We start from the raw sequence: 20,670 nt of genomic DNA on the forward strand, positions 1-20,670 counted from the left end.
AATTCACAAATATGTATCCCATGTTGGCTACACTGTACAATGTGTGTGTGTGTGTGTAAATATTTGTAAGAGTTATGTTTGCCAAGTTTGTTTGAGTGTGTGTACAGATATACATCAGCAAGTGCACAAATATGTAAAATATGTTTTATCCTTCAAAGCATATCACCATGGAAAACATCTTAAACTTCTGCCGCATACTGGACAGCTATTCAAAAGTTGTTTTCTTGTAAATGTATTGGTTCCAATGGTAAAACTGCTCTCTACTGCACCATTCCATAGACTTCTATTTGGTGGTCAGTGGTTGTAATGGCAACTAAATTTCCTCTCAAACCAAGATAGTAGACAATCAGTCACACATGTTGGACAGAGCAGGAATATCCTGTCAATTCCATTCCAGAAGACTCCTGCAGATAAACAAATGTTGATATAAAGTAAAATCTAAGTAATAATGTTTTTTTATTACTCAAGTATTTATTTCCCATAAATCATTAACTTCAATTTGCCATGCTTCCACTGAAGTGGACATACTATTGGCAAGTACAGTACCGGTATATTTCAAGTGAAAATCATAACATTGCTTAACATTTTCTAGCAACTTTTGTTGGTTGTAAATCACTTAATTTATGTTATCTGTATGTATTTTGTAGGGTTATTGTAAAACAATATTGTGCAGATTAGTTCTAGTTTCAGTTTGTGTGTGGGGGGGGGGGGGTATAGTTCAGGAGATCCCTTCAGACTCCACTGATGATAATTAAAGATAAGCCTATTTTTAAAACATAAGTTTAGCATAGGCATACACTTCAATTACGCACTCATTTTTACAGATAGGAACCATAGGAAATGTTAAAATATGTTAAAAGTTTCTTAAAAGCATTAAAACCAATATTTGCTCATTGATTTAACATCATAGTGCAATTCATGTTTCTAGTAACTACATATTGCTTCCATGCTTGGAGTTTGGCTAGTCTTGCTGGTATCTTGCTGAGATAGAAGTTTCTTTATCACTCGGTTTTCTGTCCCAAAACAGGCTTGTTAGACATATTTAGATTGACTGGTTTATTGAAAATGACTACCACTCACTAACTAAAATGGATGGGGTAAATACATAGAAATAAAATAAGACCTGGGGCCACCTCACCATCCACCTGTTCACGCCAAATCCAACCCGGAAGCCCCACATACTGCTTTCAATTGAGTGCTCATGTGCATGTAGTCCACTAGAGTGGGTGTTATTTATTTATTTATTTAATATAATAATTGTTTTTTTCATTCCCTATTCCCTTACAATAAGAAAAACACTTAAGGAAAAAATCCTGATTCAGACTTTCATAATTTATGCCTCAGAGGGTTAATTACTCTTCCTGCTGTGACATTAATAGATTGTGGCTATAGACGGCATGAAGAATTGTGGTCCATGAACAGAGATCTTCATCAGAACAGTAGGGATGGACGTATCGATACTACAGGTGTTGATACTTAGAATAAAATTCAAAGTTGCTTTATTAGCATGACTATGGGAACAGTGTTGCCAAAGCTATTGTTAGAAACACAATAACATAAGACCATAAAAGAAAAACAAAAATACATAAAAAGGAAGAGGGGTGGGGGTACATCAGTGTGGGGTGGACATAAAATATCTAGAATTAACAGCAGTAAAGAACAAGAGTAGTAATAGGATGATGTGTGTGTGTGTGTGTGTGTATCACAGACACAAATTTGTTTTAGTCCCTCAGATCCTCACATTTCAAGATAAATTGTGCTGCTACAGCAGCAGAGGGCCCTTCACCAAGAAGTATAGCCACTGTAGATACTCACTTGGACTGAGCGGTGTCAGTAAGCTTCCTGACATTTTTAAGTAGTGTCCATTGAGTTCATGAAGTTAATTAAAAATGCATTTAGGATGATGGAATCTGATATCTGGGTCTACATTAAGCAATAATGGATTTTGAAATAACGTCTCTACATCATGAATATCAGTTCTGTTAAAGACACACTATGCAGGTTTTTTAGCTTAATATGCACATTTTTTTAGCTTAATTTACCTTCATTTAACAGCTTCAGAGTCATTGGAATGGTTATATTACCTTTTTCGGGTTGAATGGTGGCCATGTCGCTTCCCCCTAGCGCCTGTGAGCGGAAAAAACACCCTTGCAACTGTGGGCCGGCGGGCCAACGGCCTCAGTGTCAGGAAGTATAACGAGTGTAACGAATTGCTTTACTGCATTCAGATACACATACACGCCAGGCACCGGCTAGAAAAAGGTAGCGATGGAGTTTCTCAGACATTTGTCATGACAGAGTAGGGTTGCCACCTGTCCAGGATTTTCCTGATTGTCCAGGATTTTCATGGTCTGTCCAGGAAAATAAAAATAAAAATCCTGGACACTGAATGTCCCGGATTTTTGTACATGATGCACAAAATGTGTATTTCAGTTTAATTGAAGCGTGCCTACGTCCATAAACGTATGCACAGCCTTACTGGCTCTACAAAAAAAAATGACGTACTGTAGCATAACATGGGTGGTGGTGGTGGGGGCACGCACTGTGGAGGTTCATTAGAAATGGTAAGGTGGAGACGGAGAGTGTGTGGGACAAGGAGAGACAGAGAAAGGAAAGTTTATTCCACATAAGCAAAAAAGCAGAACCTAATTATGTATTCCCCTGCTATTAAATAAAGCAATTAACTAAACAAATAACTAGAAATTGTCATTCTTACTAATTTTAGCTATACAATTGTCGCTTAGAATGACGGTTTTTATCTTGGGTTAGATGTGCGAAAGGCGCCGTTGCTTACAAACAAAAAGGTCGATTGGATGGTCAAAATGTCCAGGATTTTTGTCAGACACAGGTGGCAACCCTATGACAGAGCCAGCGAAAAAGAAGCAAAAACCGAGAAAACAGTAAGGACATTTCCAATACTGCATAGTTTACCTTTAAGTTGACAGCCTGCAGTTACAGGTAGACGATTTATTTACTTTCTTCATTCATTTTAATCACATTTTATGTTAGGCCTATTTTCTTTATTCACAGCAAGCTAAACTAAAGATGATGGTCCAACAGCAGACCAGAAGTGACATGCCATTAATTGAGCGACTGGTCTGACATCTGCCTATCTGATTTTGCTATCTGGGAGTTCCTGGGTCTACTTTAGGCCCTACAGTGGGATCTCTTTAGGTTTATTTGTTATTAACGGCAGTCATGCTGTTAAGATCATCTGAGCATATCAGGTCAGGTGGGTAGTGAAATAATTTTGTTGTCAATGCTGTCACCTCGAATGTCCTCAGTACAAGTGTAAGCAGGGGCGCAGCTACCCATTTTTTGAGGGGTATGCAACAACAAATTGCCCCCCCCCCAAAAAAAAAAAACACAAACAAGTAAAGTAAAACAAATGGCCAATAATTTACACGAATAGGTTATTATCAGTATTATTTTTTAAGAAATTCTACCAATTTGAACTTAACCGAAGTATTGGTAAATGGTGCATTGTCACTTTAAGCGAGTCTAAACGGTTCTCATAACGCCCTTTTACCAGCTGTTGCTCACGAAGGATAAGGCTGATCCAACTCTAGCCTTTGTTTGCCACATTGACAGCACAATATTAAGCTATTAATATTAGGATTGTTAGGAAATGGAAACATAATGAGAATTGCTAGCGTGACATTTCTGTTTGCAGTTTGCCATTAAATGTTCAGTATGAGGTAGCCACCTAGCTATCTTAATGGAATAGGTTATATTTCAATCGGCATATGCTTAGCAAACGCTAGTTAGTCTGGTAACATGAATAACATGAACATGAAACATGTGCCTCCAAGCACAGACGTCACACTTTAAATCCTACCTGTTGCTTTTCACCATCCACTTACAGTATTTAACTGCTGTCGCATCCCATTCTGACATGCCATCTCATTTTCCCTTTCTTTCTCTATTTTTAGCCCCCGACAGCTTTTATGCGTTATCCATCTTTTTCAATAGACTAAAACTCACTACTCGTAGGCTACCTGCTCACTCAGCGCTCACAGCGCCCCCACTCCCTTTTCTATGTCAAAATTCTATGATGGAATCTTATGAGATAGGGCGCCTACTCTGTTAGTCCTCTAAAATGTTATTTAACATTGAGGAAATGCAGAAATTATTTACACAAAGTACAACTACATATAGAATATACCAAATATATTATTATTATTAGCCTATTTGTTTTGTTTTTTTACCATCGCTTTGGCGCGCCCACGGTGATGGGCCCCTATGCGCCGCATGCCCACTTTTTGCGCCACTGAGTGTAAGCCAACAGCGTAAAATACTCAGTAACTGACGCCCCATTGTTCGTCCACGTGAAGGATGTGACTTTTATTTTGAAATAGTGAAAGAAAACGTTTGTCGTGACGTGCAGGTGATGTAGCATCTGCCTTCCGTCAGCCAGTCGGTGTGCTGAGCAGTCAGACTCTGATCTCATGTGGTGGTATACAGTGGCGATTCTGTGAATTTTGACCACGAAAGCCTGAGCGGTTATGTTTGACGTGGTACGTTATTGGTAACCACCAGGAACACATTCGTGGGACTGCACTGAACTGTGACTAATTGTTTGCAGTAGGCTAAAGTCAGGCAAACCGGCAGACTTTCCCCAGCCCATCAGTGCTAAGTTGTCCAATGGATACCGACTTCGCCACAGACCATCTACTTCTAAGCCTGGATGTGGAGAAGCTCGCTGCCGATGCTGTGATGCATGACAAACCGGACATCACGGCTCCCCGGCGGGCCTACACACACACCAAGAAGCGGGTGAGTTCTCCGACCCCGTCCATACTGTAGCCTACTCACACCTGTGGCCGTCTGTAGCCAGCTAACATTTACACTGCGTCCTCTAGGCGTTCGCAGAATTCGTGGAGTGTCGGAGAAACGGCCCGCTCTCCTGGCGTTGCTGCGGACAAACCTTTATTGAACCCGCCGTCGTGCATAAGCACGTCGCCCGCGCCCACTCCGTGGAGATTGAGCGACGGACCTCCGAGGCCCTGGACCGGCAGCTGAACCTGGAGAAGAGTGGGATTGCGGCGGAGCACCAGACGGAGGAAGAGTCGGAGGATATGAACGCCTGGATGCCCGACATCAGCCACATCCCCGCAGAACAACTCATGGAGTACGAGCGTGTGTGTGTGTGTGTGATGTGGAGGTGGGGTAGTTATGTTACAGTTAGAGTTAATGAGAGTTGGCCGGACTTGGTGGTGGTGGTGTGTGTGTGTGTGTGTGTGTGTGTGTTGCAGGTGTGATGGGGAGGTGTTGTGAAGTTACTGCTACTTTAAGTTGACTCATTCTGAGCATGTGTGTTGCAGGGGTGATGGTGAGGTGCTGTTGTATTACTGCTACTGCGAGCTGACCCATCCTGAGCCTGTGTGTGTGTGGCAGAGAGAGCTGTGCCAGATGCTGCATCTCACTGGGAAGGTAAGACACTCGGATTTTGAGTTTGCAAGTGTGTGAAAAATATTTACTTGTGAGTGTCAAGTAGTGTGTGTGTGTGTGTGTGAGACTGAGTGAGTGTGGAGTATGAGATGTGTAAGTTGTGTCTGTGTGTTCCAATATGTGGTTTTCTACTGTAATTGTGTGTTTTGTTTGTGTTAGTTACACTTGTGTTAGTTACACTCTGTACCAGGTCTATGGACTAGTTGCACGAAAGGCTCTCGGTGAGCTTGTTTGTTTCCTGTGGAGCCAGGTGTGTTTGAACCTGCCGCTATTCTGAATGTAATTAGTGTCTACAGGAGTGTGTGAATGTGTGTGTGTGTGTGTGTGGCTTGAGACTCAGAGGACATTACTGTGTGTAGGTGCATGTAACTTCAAAATGTATTAACGTGTGTGTGTGTGTGTGTGTGTGTGCCTGTGTAGGTGCGTGTGGCTACAGAAGGCATTAATGGTACTGTGGGAGGAAGCCTATTGGGAACTCGTTTGTACATCAGAGCCATGATGTCACACCCTGCTTTCAAACACATGAGCGATGACGACTTTAAGGTAACACCACGCACACACACACACATGCACACAGGCACAGCCAACACAACACAACACACTAAACCCCCACTTTCAAACAAATGAGGGATGACTACTTAAAGCGACTGCACCATACTAAACTTCACTACACTATAATATACGGCACTATATTAAAAACACAAAAGTTCACTATACTGTGGGATGTGGGACACAACTCGGCACTATGTAACTGGACCATACAATAATAAAGATAACTACACAGTACTGTGTTATGCTACACAAAGGGGATTACACTATATGTAACTGGACCATAAAATTACTACAAGGCAGTACTGTGTTATATAACACAAAACTGCATTCAAAGGGTTAAGTGCTTAGCACACAACGTTAAACCACAGGTGCAAAAAAATTGAATATTGTGGAGAAATCCATTGTCCTGCAGGCTTAGGAAGCCATTGCTAGTATTTTTATTAATTAGCTGATTAGAGCTATTTTCAGATCAACATTTCTGTATTATAGATTCTTTATTCTAATATTTTGAGATACTGGATTGTTGATTCCCATGAGCTGTAAACTAATAATCAAGTTTACAATATTCAAGATTAAAACCAAAAAGAAAAGGCTTGAAATATTTCACTTTATGTGTAATGAATCTAGATTATATGAAAGTCTCCCTTTTTGAAATAAATTATGGGAAAAAATGAAATGCACCTGTATTCTATACTATACACCCCATGGCTGTACAGCTGGGGCATTTTTCGACCAACAGAGAACAGGTGCTTGAATCGGTTTAGTTCAGAATTCCTTTATCCTTCTCCTTGGTGCTATCTAGTGAACACGCCTGCATTTCCACCTGTTATTAATGGAACCAAGGATGCCCCATCAACAGACAGTGTTGCATGCACAAACAGAAGTTGTGAGATGGAAATATATATGATATATAAGATTACTGTGATATGATAAATTAATGAAAATAATAATAAATGACCTCCTGTCAAAACGGTATTAGGCAATAATTGAAAGCAGAACAATGACAGAAACGCAATGTTTCTGACATGCCCACTCTGGTTCGGAGGTGCCAACTCCAAAACTAACTTTTCAATTTCCGATCAGTTTCTGATTGAAATGCTCTTAAAGGAGAAGTTCGGTGTGATATTGACCTAAAGTGTGTTGAAACATGATACCGAGTGTGAACTTTTGTCTCATAGCTCATCTCGGCTTGTCCCCTGCACTCCGAAATCTGGCGCTAGTTAGCCGATGCTACCAACAGCTTTTCAAAGGGGGTGCCTTGGGCATCGGCCTAGCCATGTAAATAACTCACTGTTTTACACCATTTACGAGGCTCAAAGTAGCTCCACACTTCATTGGTAGACTTCCGAGGGCCCTGACATTTTAAACGAGACATTGAGAACTTTGAAAAAGCACTGGTAGTTTATTTACAAGACGATTACAGACAGTACCTTCAGGAAGTTTACCGTTCGCTGCCATCTTGAATTTAGTCACGATAAGTCGAGCGATGAGTACGAATGAACTTTATTGATCCCTGGGGATCAATAAACTATCAATAAAGTATCTATCTATCTATCTATCTATCTAGGTATGATAAGGGATCAGATTCCAAAAATAATTCCGTGGAAATGCATGGATTCATGCATGGATTCCAGTTGCTTCCAGTAGAAAGTCACCATTTTCACCGGAAAAGGTCATTTAACCAGCCAAATGATTACTAAACGGGGTTTGTTGAGTTTTAATAGTTGCCAAGTTCTCCTTTAACAACCCGTGGAACATGAACAAGCACAGCACCTCCTTTGTTGGTGGCAAGGGCCTACTAATGAAGACTACACAACATAACACATCAAACTATCCAAGAACCCCACTTAGTGTGTATGTGTGTGTGTGTGTATGTGTGCGTGTGTTTCTGAAGAGGAGTGAGGGGGGAGCCCACTGCTTCCCTGAGCTGAGAGTGGGGGTCTACAGAGAGATCGTTCCCATGGGAGTGGACCCCAACGTCATCTCACACACATTGGCTGGTGAGACTGTGTGTGTGTGTGTGAGGAAGAGAAATGCTTATATGGGAGTGCTTGCTTATATGTGTGTCAATATAATGTAATGATTCCATTCACCCAAAGCCTGATCAAATAAATGTCATTAAGCCTTCTTAGAGAGCGAGAGAGAGAGAGCTTGTTTATGTGTGTCTGTAATGTAATGTAATAAAGTCATTAACTCAAAGCCTGATTAGTTTCTTAGCAATGTCAACCAGCTTATTTTGTGTTTGTGTGTGGCAGGCACACACTTGGATCCTGAGGAGTTCCACCGTGAGGTTCAGACACTGCTGACTGATGAGGAGGCAGCCAGAGACACAGTACTGCTGGACTGTAGGAACTTCTACGAGAGCAGAATAGTACGACTCACACACACACACACACACGCAGACACAGTACTGCTGGACTGTAGGAACTTCTACGAGAACAGAATAGTACGCCACACACACACGCACTTGCTCACACAGACACGTACACTAACACACAGCAACAATCTCTAACTACTGTAATTTTCTCTGAGTCAGTTAGGTTTCAGTCAATTAAGCTCTCTCTCTCTTTCTCTCTCACACACACACACACACAGACAGACACAAACAAACTAGCACTCTACTGTGTTCTCAGGGTCAGTTTAGTAGCTGTCTGGCTCCAGATATCCGGAAGTTCAGCTACTTTCCCGACTACGTGGACCAGAATCTGGATCTGTTCCGGAACAAACGGGTCCTCATGTACTGCACCGGAGGGATCCGCTGCGAGAGGGGTTCCGCCTACCTGCGCTCCAAAGTACGCTTGCCACACACAAAAACAGACACACACACACACACACTAACAAACAGGTCCTCATGTACTGCCCTGGAGGGATCCACTGTGAGAGACTGATTTCGCCATACACACACAAAACAGAGCAGAGCATTACACTGCTAGTTAGCTGTAAGATCTCACTATATAGAGGTAGTGAAATAGTGTCTCCACACTAACACTTTCTGTCTCGACCAACAGAAAGATTTCTGTGGGTTACTGGGGAGTGTGTGACTGACCGTAGTGGTGTGTGTTTCCCCTCCTTCAGGATGTGTGTAAGGAGGTTCTGCAGCTCCAAGGCGGGATCCATAAGTACCTGGAACGCTTCCCTGATGGATTCTACCGTGGGAAACTCTTTGTGTTCGACGAGCGCTACGCTCTCGCATTCAACGATGACGTCATCTCAGGTCAGCATGTAGGCAAGGATGGGGCCTCTGTGTGTGTGACTGCTTTGTCTTTCCATGTGGTACACCTTCTTCTGAGCTCTGAGTGGTGGAACTGCCATGTGTGTGGGTTTGTAGTTGCGGAGCACCATGCGTTGTGCTGCCTGCCCACCCACACACACACACACACAGAGAGAGAGAGAGAGATATCCACCACTTATTTCTGAGCTGGTGGTGTAAGCACTCTCTGTGTGTGTGTGTCGCTGTGGGACCAGTATGCTCTTTGCTAACACCCCCCACCATTGGTTTTGAGTTGGTGTGTATAACCCCACTTTCTCTCTCCCTCTCTCTCACTGTGTGTGTGTGTGCGCAGTGTGTAGGTATTGCGGAGCGCCATGGGACCAGTATGCACTGTGCTGGCCTCCAGTCTGCTGCCAGCTGGTCCTCAGCTGTGGGAGCTGCAGAGAGAGAGGACACACAGCCTGCTGCCCCACCTGCCAGAGGAAACGGGAGGCGCGCACACACACCTCACACACACACAGCCCTGACGCAACACACAGCACACACAGTTCGGACACAACGCACACACACAGGGAGGAGTGTGAGTGTACAGACACACGGCCACGCATCCCCAAAGATTCATGAGGACACACATACTGTACGTGTGTGAATATGCAGATACATCACCAAAGACGATGTACACACTCACAGGTGCACAAATATGCAGATACATCACCAAAGACCAAGTGAATATAAACAAACCCAAAACTGTGTGTTTTCTTGAATCTTTGGTTTTAAAGTTTTAATAAACCAGAAAATTTATTTCCAACTGACGTGATCTGTTTTTCATATACAGTATGTTTAATTTAAAGCCAGGGTAGCATAACTTATTATACTGAAAAAAACAGGTTTTTACACACTTTGCACACACATACAAAACACACACCACATTTCCTTTACCTCCCAGAATGTCCACCAGTGTCGTTAAGGTGAGAAACTGGAACACATACACACACAAACACATACATACATACATACATACATACTCACATACTCAGAACAGACTAACAAACACTTCTCTGATCACATTAACATGCAGTAAGACACTTGTTTCACACTCACATCTTCAGGATCTGCCTTTCTCTCTGTAGAGACATTAGGCAGTTTGGTCAATACACCAGACAAGTTTGTTGTGAATTAGCTTAACAATGTGTGCTGGTAACCAGCAACAAGTATCCTACAAGTTCTGCAATCGCTGCGTGCTGTCATTCCCTCTCCTTCTCAAACAAAAGCTGTGCGTGTGTATAGTTCCGCATTAAGTTGATTTTGATAATGTGTTTATTTTACAGAAAAATGTAAATAGCCTATTGTCATGCAGTTAATGGGATACTGTGCAGAGTTGGGAAGTTATGGTAGGCCAACTTGATGTGAATACACACATAGGGGAAATTCTCTCTCATTGAGTAGCCTGATGGTAAGCGTACGGTCGTACACCTGCAGGCGCGCCTGTCTACGTAGACGACTGCACCTCCTCAGTAAACCTCTGTATCTTCTCCAGGTATCCCTGGTCTACAGAGGGTTTTGTGTTTTCAAAGGACTTCAACAAATCCCCCTAAGGACACATTTAAAGAGAAATTAACAAGGCTTTTGGAAAAGTAATACATACACTATCATAGGAAATATCTGACCTATGTTCCTCTACTTCTTACTATTTGCAGACTTGATAACTTCTAGCTACTTATAACCATGTCTCTCATTATGTGATTATGTTCATATATAATTATTAACTGACATGGCTTATGACATTACTTTCTTTAATATCAATTGTAAATGGGTTGTTCTATATAAATAATTTGAGTATCCAAGTGACGGTTATGCTCACCATACATATGATGGGCTCTGCTAAGTCCACCACCTCCTCCCAGGTCATCTCTATGGCTCCTGCGTCTCCTGGACAACAAGGGGTCAAAAGGTCATCCTCCTCAGTGGCTTGATTGTACCTGCGTCCTCTCACCTATCACCCAGGAAGAACATGGACATGAAAGAAACAGGATATTTAAGATGAGATAGCAAACTGATGCATCCAAGAGAAACATGGACATACAGGAAATAGGATATTTAAGATGAGATGGCAAACTGATGCATCTTGGTGGGTTTTATATTAATGAAATATAAATGAAGTCATACAGGTGACCTGAATCCTGTGTTACCACCTCTAACAGGGAGGCTACCCTGGGTACATAACTGAAGCATTTGTTCGCGTGGCGTCTGCTGCAACAATTACCAACTACCATCAATGGAACTGGCTATACATCAGACTTGATCGCGGTGTGTACGTTCCAAAAAAATAGTCCAGACTTCTAAAACTATTTTGACGCTACGCAAACGGAGCACTTCAGCTGTGGACCCAGTGTAGCCTGTGTGTAAGCTTTACAGGGGGCAGTGGACAGTTACCCTTCTGAAGTGGGTGGCCCTCTGCAATCTCCGGACGGGCTGCAGAAGGGCGTCCCGAACGAGGATGCTGATGTCGGCCCCGGTAAAGCCGTCAGTCCTCAGCGCCAAACTGGTGAAGTCTGCTTCAGTCAGGCTGTTTAACACACCCTTCAGTTGCTGCTTAAAGATCAGCGCTCGGCTACGATCGCCAGGCATGGGAATACACACATGATGCTCGAAGCTGGGGCACATGGAGAGAGAAACACATTTCACATACACACAGTCTGCATTTTAAACATAAGGAAATGTACACAATCTTTCAAATCTAATGTGTGTGTGGAGAAGTCTCTCTCACACACACACACACACAAATTCACACATTTCCCAATTAATCAGAGCAAGTTCTTAGTATAAGTATGAATTGAATATAGTATAAGTATATATACTCTTTTGATCCCATGAGGGAAATTTGGTCTCTGCATTTATCCGTGAATTAGTGAAACACACTCAGCACACAGTGAGGTGAAGCACACACTAATCCTGACGCAGTAAGCTGCCTGCTATAGCGGCGCTCGGGGAGCAGTGAGGGGTTAGGTGCCTTGCTCAAGGGCACTTCAGCCGTTCCTACTGGTCGGCGTTCGAACCGGCAACCCTCCGGTCACAAGTCCGAAGCGCTAACCAGTAGGCCACGGCTGCCCCAAATCCCAACATTAAATGTAATTTATTGGAGGTCATACTATTCCCTAGCCTGGCCTCGGCCTGCCTACGGTTTCCAGGCTAACTATTCCCACCTTCTTGTAACTTCACAGTCAAGTCTCCAGGGCACAGCTGTGGCACCAAGCACTAGAAGTCCAGCGTTATTCTGTAAAGCACCTGAGACAACAAAGAGCAAACTTAAAGTATTGGCTAGGACTAACATGCTGCTCGTTTACGGTGATAATGGTCTTCACTGGTGAGATACTGAGTTTGCGTGCGCGACTGGCGTGCCTCTATTCTGATACTGTTTGTTTGGTGCAATGACCGCCCTGATTCTGGTTTGGCTGCTAGTGTTTGCCTGGTATGATGACTGGTGCTATTCTAGCACAGTTGCTAGTGTTTGGCATTTGTCTGCCCCACCTTGCATCTGCAAGAGCAGCTCCTTGCGTGCAGCCTCCCTTGGCGCCTCTCCCTCAGCTCCACAGAAACCCTCCACGTCGTCCAAACACACGACGGAGGGCTGGTGTGTACATGCCCTCACAAACAACTCCCTCACCAGCCTGGACAACCAGGAAGACAAGAAGTTCATTAGACAACAGGAATTTCACAAGAACACATCCACACTGGTCAGAGATGGCAGTGGAACTGTCCTTGATCATGGCACATATGGGCTAAATCCAACATGGTTCAGATAGTATGAAACTTTTCATCCTCAAGAAGAACCCATTTAAGGAGCTGGATCTAAAACGGCTTCAAAGAGAACAGATTTAATCAAATGGATGTACAACAGCTTCAAAGAAAACCCAAATCACCTGAATCTAGAACAGTTACAAAGAGAACCCATTTAATCAGCTGGATCTAAAACAGCTTCAAGGTGTGAGTGTGTGGGCAAATTCACAAACAACAGTACCACAGCACAGTGACATCAATTTGATTAAATAATTTTTCCTGTAACTTATCACAATCTAATACACCCATCTAGAAAAAAGTTTATTGTGTATCAATTGTAATATTTTTCCTCTCCGCCCACACACACACACACATGTCCACAGAAGTCTTACTCTTGGTTTTGGCCTAACCATCTGGACACCAGGTCATAAGAGGAGACTCTGTAGAACTGCGAGCTGGCCACCTCCCCCTCTATTGCTCGGAGTAGGAGGGTTTTGCCTGTGCCTGGTGCCCCATAGAGGAGGACCGACCTCGGTTGAGTCCATACACCTTCAGAGCACAGGATTGGAAGAGAGACAGCACCACTCAGATAATGATTATGAGGTTTAATTATGACAAATTCAAGATATGTTGTTGTCATCTGGGCATTTCTGCACAATGGAATTCTTATTTTGGGCACTCCACTTAGGGAATTAATAACAACAACAACAACAATAATAATAACAAAGATAATGATAAAATCAAATAAAAACACACACTCAGTATAAAAATAGAGTAGAGTACTATGCTGTGTAAGGTGTGTGAAGGTCTGGTCATTCATTGTCTGGAGAAGGTGCAGTTGACAGCAGCAATAGAAGTAGGGTACCGGCCGGTAGTAGACTAGTGGAACTGTTACTGAATGTTTTAGAAGTGAACTTCAAAATGGTTTAAAACAACTTCTGGTCTCGTCTCCTGGTTTGCCAAGACGTCTACTAGTTTAGTAAAGCTCTCTGAAATTATACTCTGATAAAACATTGCTTGCAAATTCTCACAACTTTTGAACTCACTCCACCACAGCCCACTACCCGAAAAATCCAGCTATAATTTAATCAACACTCGCTTTTGCTTGTGGAGTTGAGTGAGGAACATAATCCACCTGTGAGGTGCTGCCGCACAGCCTCCTGCAGTGTCTCCTTTGCTTCTTCCAAACCAGCGATGTCATCCAAGGTAACGCAGGGCGAACCCATAACACCTCGTGATCCGAGATGAGCCAGGAGATTTGTTGACGATAGACTTCACTTTCACAATAACATGCACACCATTTGTGTTCCTCATTATTTTGTATCTCGTGTCATTATGGCGTAACGTTAGTCATAATCTCAAAGTATACTGCTCCACAGGGCGGCTGTTGGCTAGCCAGTAATTCGGCCACAGAAGAAGGTTGCACACAGGAAATTCAAACTTTTTGTGCATGTTACTTACCATAATAAAATTCTTCTGATATCCCGCCTATCTATAATATTTGCACATAGCCCAGATAGTAGGCTAGTATAGTGGGCTAGTAGGATTTCTTTTTAGGCCTATCAAGAAAACGTTTTACTAAATCGTGCACTGGTTTTACTAAATTGTGCTGTCATTTAGCCTATCATGTGCTCGTTTTAATTATTTAATTCCCACATTCACAGAAACTCGCAGTAAGAAACAGAATAGGCCTAGACCAATGTTTATCACAATTCCCCACTATAGGGCCTACATTGCAGTTTAAACATTCATTTTACAACATATCTGCTGGCCTAAGTTTAAAACAGGGGTGTGTGTCAGATCACTCCCCAGCACACTTCTCATACACAGAGGCCGATCAACAACATGGAACTGAGGAGTCTGTGTGCATGTGCTCATTATTATTTTATGAACTGAGATGACATCCAGTGCCAAGTGTGGATGTTTTACACAGTGGATCAGTGTACTAGAATCCCTAATCCCCTTCGTCCTTTACTGTATTCTCTATTATTTCCTGTATTTGAAAACCAAAAGAAAATGCAAAATTCATGAAAGCCATGTGTATATGTTAGTCTCTCTCTCTCTCTCTCTCTGTTTGTATGAGCATGTTTGCAATGTTTTATGTTTAAGGTGACCAAACTTCAAGGAGAACTCGGGCTGTATTTTTTACATAGAGCTCACCGAGTACTGTCAGTGCGAAAAAATAAATAAATCGGTGCTACCTAACTGGAGTTGCTAATGGATAGTACAGCTAGGTGGCTACAAAGCTATAGCCTACTGTGGGGGCATCACTTAAACTACAAAGCTATGTTCTTTGGGCATCTCTTAAACTGCCTTTGTGCCTTATTAATAGATTCAAAATGTCATTTTAAGTGTTGTGCAACATGAACAGGGTCCTTATGTGTGTTCAACTCATTGTGTTCACTCATGACTCAAGTCATTGTGAAGAAACAGTTTAAAAATCCAGTGTTTGTACAGGCAGTCACATACCTCTGTTAGCCTTGCTCGCTTCCTGTAAAGTCCATACCAAAGCCAAACTCATGCCTTTTCCCATTTCCATGGAGACTAAAAACTTGAAGTTTATTTCCAAAAAAACAACGACATTGCAATGGTTTTGTATTAATATGAATGACTATGTAACAACATGGAAACAGTCCATATGACCGCTGAGCTGGCCCAGCACTAGCATCCCTGAAAGCAATGGAGGACCAAAATTGGCTTTACAATAGTAAGTATATAAGTATAAGCAGGCTTGGAATTTCACCATTCTGGAGGCAAGGCCACTTGGCCTTCAGTTGGGCATATTTGGTGGGGGGCACAAAGGCCACATGTCAGGGCACCAAGGCCAAAGTTAACTATACAGTAGTACTGTAGGCTATAAAAATGATCAAAGTTTTATAGCCTATTCACTGCAGAAGACCTGCATCACTGTATGAAACATTACAAAAACATGAAACATGACATATTACATAGAACTGTAATCATCTGATCATTAGATATCTAGGCTATATATAACATTTATTTCAGATTTGGCCTGTTATAAAATCATGTATTGAACAATTTAACCACAGCTCAGCTTTAAAGGTGCCATATGTAATGTCCGGCAAAAAATCAATTCATACTCCACATTCCATAAAAGATGGGGGCAGTGTACCTCCAGAAAGTGAGTTGGTCTACCCTAGAGTAACAACCAAGACACGTGTATTGCAGTTTGGCTGGCGGTTATGTTGCCCGCATACCGCCTCCCATGGCCGAAACTGGTATTATGACACCTGTTGGGCTGTGGCTAGTAATTTAGCATGCTAATTCAGGTTGATATCTCTACTATACCTTGTCATTTTTTTAATGACATCATCGGCATTATTTCTTCTCATTCTTTTGATGCGTGTAGCTCATTTTTTGGATATTTTTACCTCAATTCTTACACATGGCACCTTTAAGAAACTCAAATAGCCTAGACGCAAGCTTAGCATTTTGTGATCATTAGGCTAAGGCTACTTTCACAAACTCAGTCAGCTGTCCTCTGATTTACCAATATCTAGGCGATATTTGTAACATTTATTTTGTATTTGGCCCGTTATGAAATCATGTGGAACAATTTAAACACATTGTAAAACTTAAAGCCCAAATTTGGAGACATCCATGCATGTCGAAATTTACTGCAAATTCAAAACTGGATTACTCTAGAACGGCTAACTGTACAGGGGACTGCTTTACACCTTTGTGTTCGGTAAGGTCTGCTGTTTATTTTGATATTTGGTTTGTCGTGTGTTAAAAGAAGGGTTCGTGAAGTATTCCACCGAGATGAATGGGTTGGGAGATCATGGGACGCAAAACCTTCAGTAGAATGTATGATTAAATTCAATTATATTATTTACTTTTCTCGCGAACAGTTCAACTCAGCAATTATCGGGTAACATCGTTTAAAAGCTGAGAATGTCTTGTAATGTCTGTGTGATGAATAGGCTACTTCGCGAGTAGTTCAACTGAGATAAATGGGTGAATTTGGATACACTTTCTTTCTTGCGCTGTCACTTTCTCCACTTAGTCAGGTAGAACTTTGTGGAATTTGGGCATAAGTGTGACATAAGGTACTAATGCAATTTTTTTGCATAAATTGATAGATAAGGAGGTGTCCTTTCAGAATCTGACGGGTGCCGCTCTGGCACCCTTTGAGCATTTTCTTTAAAATGGCATCACCTGCCACACCCCTTTTTTGATCATAGAAAATCATCTAAATAGACATTAACATATAAACCCATCATGTATGGTATCAAATTAAAGCTCTTTTCATACAGAAATCAGTTTTGACCATAAAAAAGTAGAAAAAATAGTTTAGGTCCCTCCAGAGAACAAAATACCTTTTGCAAAGTGACCTTTAAGGTCAGATTAGGTTCCTTTTTGCTGCATAATAGCTTATACCTCTGAATCGTGTCATGTTTGGTATTAAATTAAATAAATTATGGAACTGCCATGTAGCTTAATACATACAGGAATACAATCATTCAATAGTAATTCATTTTAATATGAAATATAGCAAGTCTGATGTACCCTAGTTCACCAACTTGCGGGTTAGCTAGCACGTTAGCTTTAATTTCCCTTGAATCAGTCGCTGAATTTCAGACAGCAATATTGTGAGGTACTTCCCAGGTAGTTAGCACATTAATTATAACTGTCCTTGGATTTCACCCTAGAATTACAGACAACAATATTTTTCATCCTAAATTTTTTTTTTAATGCTTTAAAAACAGACACCACAGTCCAGGATTGATACAAACTAGTCTGAGTTATGAGGTACTTGCCAGTTAGTCAGCACATTAACTATAATTCAATTTCAATTTATTGTGCTTATAGAGCGCCAAAACATTACACATGTATCATGGCGCTTTACAGAATGTAGGCAGTCAGAGAAAAAGGAAAGAAAGGAAGAAAAGAAAAGAAAGAGAGAGGCCCATGGGTAACAGGGGCGAGGAAAAACTCCCTAGAATTGGAGATACATATAGGAAGAAACCTTGAGCAGATCCACGACTCAAGGGCCTGACCCATCTGCCTAGGGTCAATACAGGACAGTAAGGTCTGTATACATGACAAATGCATATGATAGTCAGGTGTAGAGAATAAGACATGGTGTTAAAAAGCACTTGAGCAGAAAGTTACAAGAGGTGGGGTGATTACGTATCTGGTTTGATAATTCATTAATCCTGATTTAGTGACAGAAAGTTCAAATAGTCCAGCATTGGATTTGTCCAGGGGAAGGGAGTTGTCATGGGGCATGTGGTGGGTCGGCAGACAGGCCAGGAATCCGGGCAGAATTGTCATAGGCAGGTGATGGGTCGCTAGGCTGTACGGGCCAGGAATCCAGATAGGGGAACAGTAATAGGGCAGTCGAGGATGGGACTTCAGGTGAGATGGGTGAGAGGAGGGCCAACACATGGATGGTTGATGACTGGTGATGATATACCTCACAAGTGAGGTACAGTAAGGGGAAAAAAAGAGAGATGTAGAGTGGGTTAGTATTACTGAAAATCAAAATGGTTAATGTCAATAAGTAATTAGTGGTACTATATATTGTTACAGTATATCATAGTGAGAATAGGCAAGAGAGGGAGAGTTGAGAGAGAGAGAAGGGGAGAGAGGAGAGGGGGGGTTGTATGGCGTGACACATGAAAAGTCCATGACAGTACTATGCTATAGCAGCATAACTAAGGCATGGTGAGGGGTAGTCGGCACCAGCGCAGGTATGGTAGTGACCACCATCGCACGCGCGACTGGGGTGCCAGTCACACGAGGACTCAGCAGGGTGGTCCATTCCAAAAATCCCTGAGGTGGGTGAAGTTCCACACCGCACCATACCTAACTATGGGAGGCAGTAAAGAGGTATGTTTTAAGTCTAGACTTAAAAATAGGGAGGGTGTCTGCTAGTCGAATTGAGGAAGGAAGATTATTCCAGAGGAGGGGTGCGCGATAGCTGAAAGCTCTGCCTCCTACTGTAGTTTTTGAGATTCTTGGAATTACAAGAAGGCCAGTATTCTGTGATCATAGCGGTCTAGGTGGGTTATATGGGACTAGAAGATCTTTAATATATTCTGGTGCCTGGCCATTAATGGCTTTGTATGTTAGAAGTAATATTTTGAAGTCAATGCTACTTTTAACAGGCAGCCAGTGTAGAGATGCCAGGATAGGGGAAATGTGTTCATATTTTTTAGTTCTAGTGAGTGTGCGAGCAGCTGCATTTTGTATAAGTTGTAGGCTCTTTAGACAGGTGTTATTGCAGCCAGCGTATAGAGCATTGCAATAATCAATCCTTGAGGTGACAAAAGCATGGATTAATTTCTCAGCGTCTGGTAAGGATAAAGACTTCCTTATCTTTGAAATGTTCCTTAAGTGATACAATTTTGGTAATCTGTTTTATGTGATTACTTAGTGATAGGTCTTGGTCAATTGTAACTCCTAGATTTTTAACACTTGTGGATGAGGATAGTCGAAGATCAGTAAATGTAGCCTGTGATGAGGATAGGATATCCCTTGTCTTTTTAGGACCTAAAACCATGACTTCTGTTTTATCGGAGTTCAAAGTATAATATAGTTTGTACTATGAACAAAGTTCATAGACAAACTATAATAGTCCTTGAATTTGCTCCATTAATTACAGAGAAAACTGCAAAGTTTATTACAGGAGGAGAGGACAGAATCAAGAAAATAATTTCTTCCAGTATTGCAAGGAATGACACGAATCATTTGGAATTACAACAACAAATATAACAACAAATGTAAATCAGGTTTATAGCCCAAGTATACTTGCATATACAAAGAATTTGGTCTCTGCATTCATCCCATCAGTGAATTAGTGAACACACAGTGAGATGAAGCACACAACGAGCACACATGAGGTGAAGCACACTCTAACCCGGAGCAGTGAGTTGACTTGCTACAGTGGCGCTCGGGGAGCAGTGAGGGGTCAGGTGCTCAAGGGAACTTCAACCGTGGTTGTGGGCATGGGAGAGCAGTGCTCTTCAACCAACCTCTTCATGTTATGATTTGTTGGCTGTTCATGCATTGTTTGATTGTGACAGTGTGTCATGTCATATCCATATGGCAAAAGGAAAACCTCAGCAATCAATTTGATGCTCAAGAGTAATCTTGATTTGAAGAACTGTACATATGTACTGTAGAAGCTGATGAGCATGAATGGATTTCCTTTCTTGCCTCTACTATGGAAAGACTGTTGAAAGCCTCAGTAACTTGAGATACATGCTATTCACCAAGAAAAGAGACCCTCCTTAAATAAAGAGTCTTCCTCCAACAAGAGAATATGCAGCGGAACACATCAAGCGTGCACGGCTGCAAGTCCTTCTGTGGAGAGCTGCTGACATAAAAACTCCTCCAGTGTGTACTGATGATGTATCCCTGTTTGTTCGGAAAATAGAGGATAGAATTCCTGTGCCTGTTCATGGCAACACTGACATTGCACCCAAAACAGGTCTACAGCTTGTTGCTTGTGGATGCAAGTCAGTGCCAGCATGCTCCAGGGCCTCTTGCAGCTGTCAGTCAGATGGACTACCATGCACCACCTACTGCCATTGCAAAGGTGGTGAACAGTGTGCAAATAAAAATTTGAAGATGGCTACACTTTCAGTGGAGGATACTGATGACAGCGAGGGAGAAATGTCTGATTGAATGAATGTTTTTTGGAGGTGAAA

At 42.1% G+C, this 20,670-nt stretch overlaps 2 protein-coding genes across 3 annotated transcripts; one reads left to right on the forward strand and one right to left on the reverse strand.

Annotated features, from left to right (window-relative positions):
* Positions 1–4,366: 4,366 nt before the first annotated feature.
* On the forward strand, positions 4,367–10,022 carry LOC121681700 (thiosulfate sulfurtransferase/rhodanese-like domain-containing protein 2). Its single transcript, XM_042061597.1, has 9 exons — positions 4,367–4,776; positions 4,863–5,131; positions 5,325–5,433; positions 5,872–5,994; positions 7,898–8,003; positions 8,259–8,374; positions 8,637–8,795; positions 9,079–9,217; positions 9,567–10,022. Exons 1-9 carry the CDS (start codon positions 4,645–4,647, stop codon positions 9,836–9,838), a joined length of 1,425 nt encoding a protein of 474 aa, XP_041917531.1. The 5' UTR covers positions 4,367–4,644; the 3' UTR covers positions 9,839–10,022.
* LOC121681701 (vacuolar protein sorting-associated protein 4B-like) lies at positions 9,965–14,486 on the reverse strand. 2 transcript variants are annotated; one of them, XM_042061598.1, is made up of 7 exons: positions 14,091–14,486; positions 13,384–13,540; positions 12,743–12,882; positions 12,418–12,499; positions 11,648–11,867; positions 11,076–11,207; positions 9,965–10,805 (listed from the first exon to the last, which is right to left on the reverse strand). In XM_042061598.1, exons 1-7 carry the CDS (start codon positions 14,215–14,217, stop codon positions 10,704–10,706), a joined length of 960 nt encoding a protein of 319 aa, XP_041917532.1. In that variant the 5' UTR covers positions 14,218–14,486; the 3' UTR covers positions 9,965–10,703. The 2 variants fall into 2 exon arrangements, with proteins under 2 accessions (XP_041917532.1, XP_041917533.1); XM_042061599.1 differs by having other exon boundaries at positions 14,127–14,457.
* Between the last annotated feature and the right edge of the window lie 6,184 nt (positions 14,487–20,670).

This window comes from Alosa sapidissima, chromosome 14, assembly GCF_018492685.1.
Source record: "Alosa sapidissima isolate fAloSap1 chromosome 14, fAloSap1.pri, whole genome shotgun sequence".
NCBI classification, from domain to species: Eukaryota; Metazoa; Chordata; class Actinopteri; order Clupeiformes; family Clupeidae; genus Alosa; species Alosa sapidissima.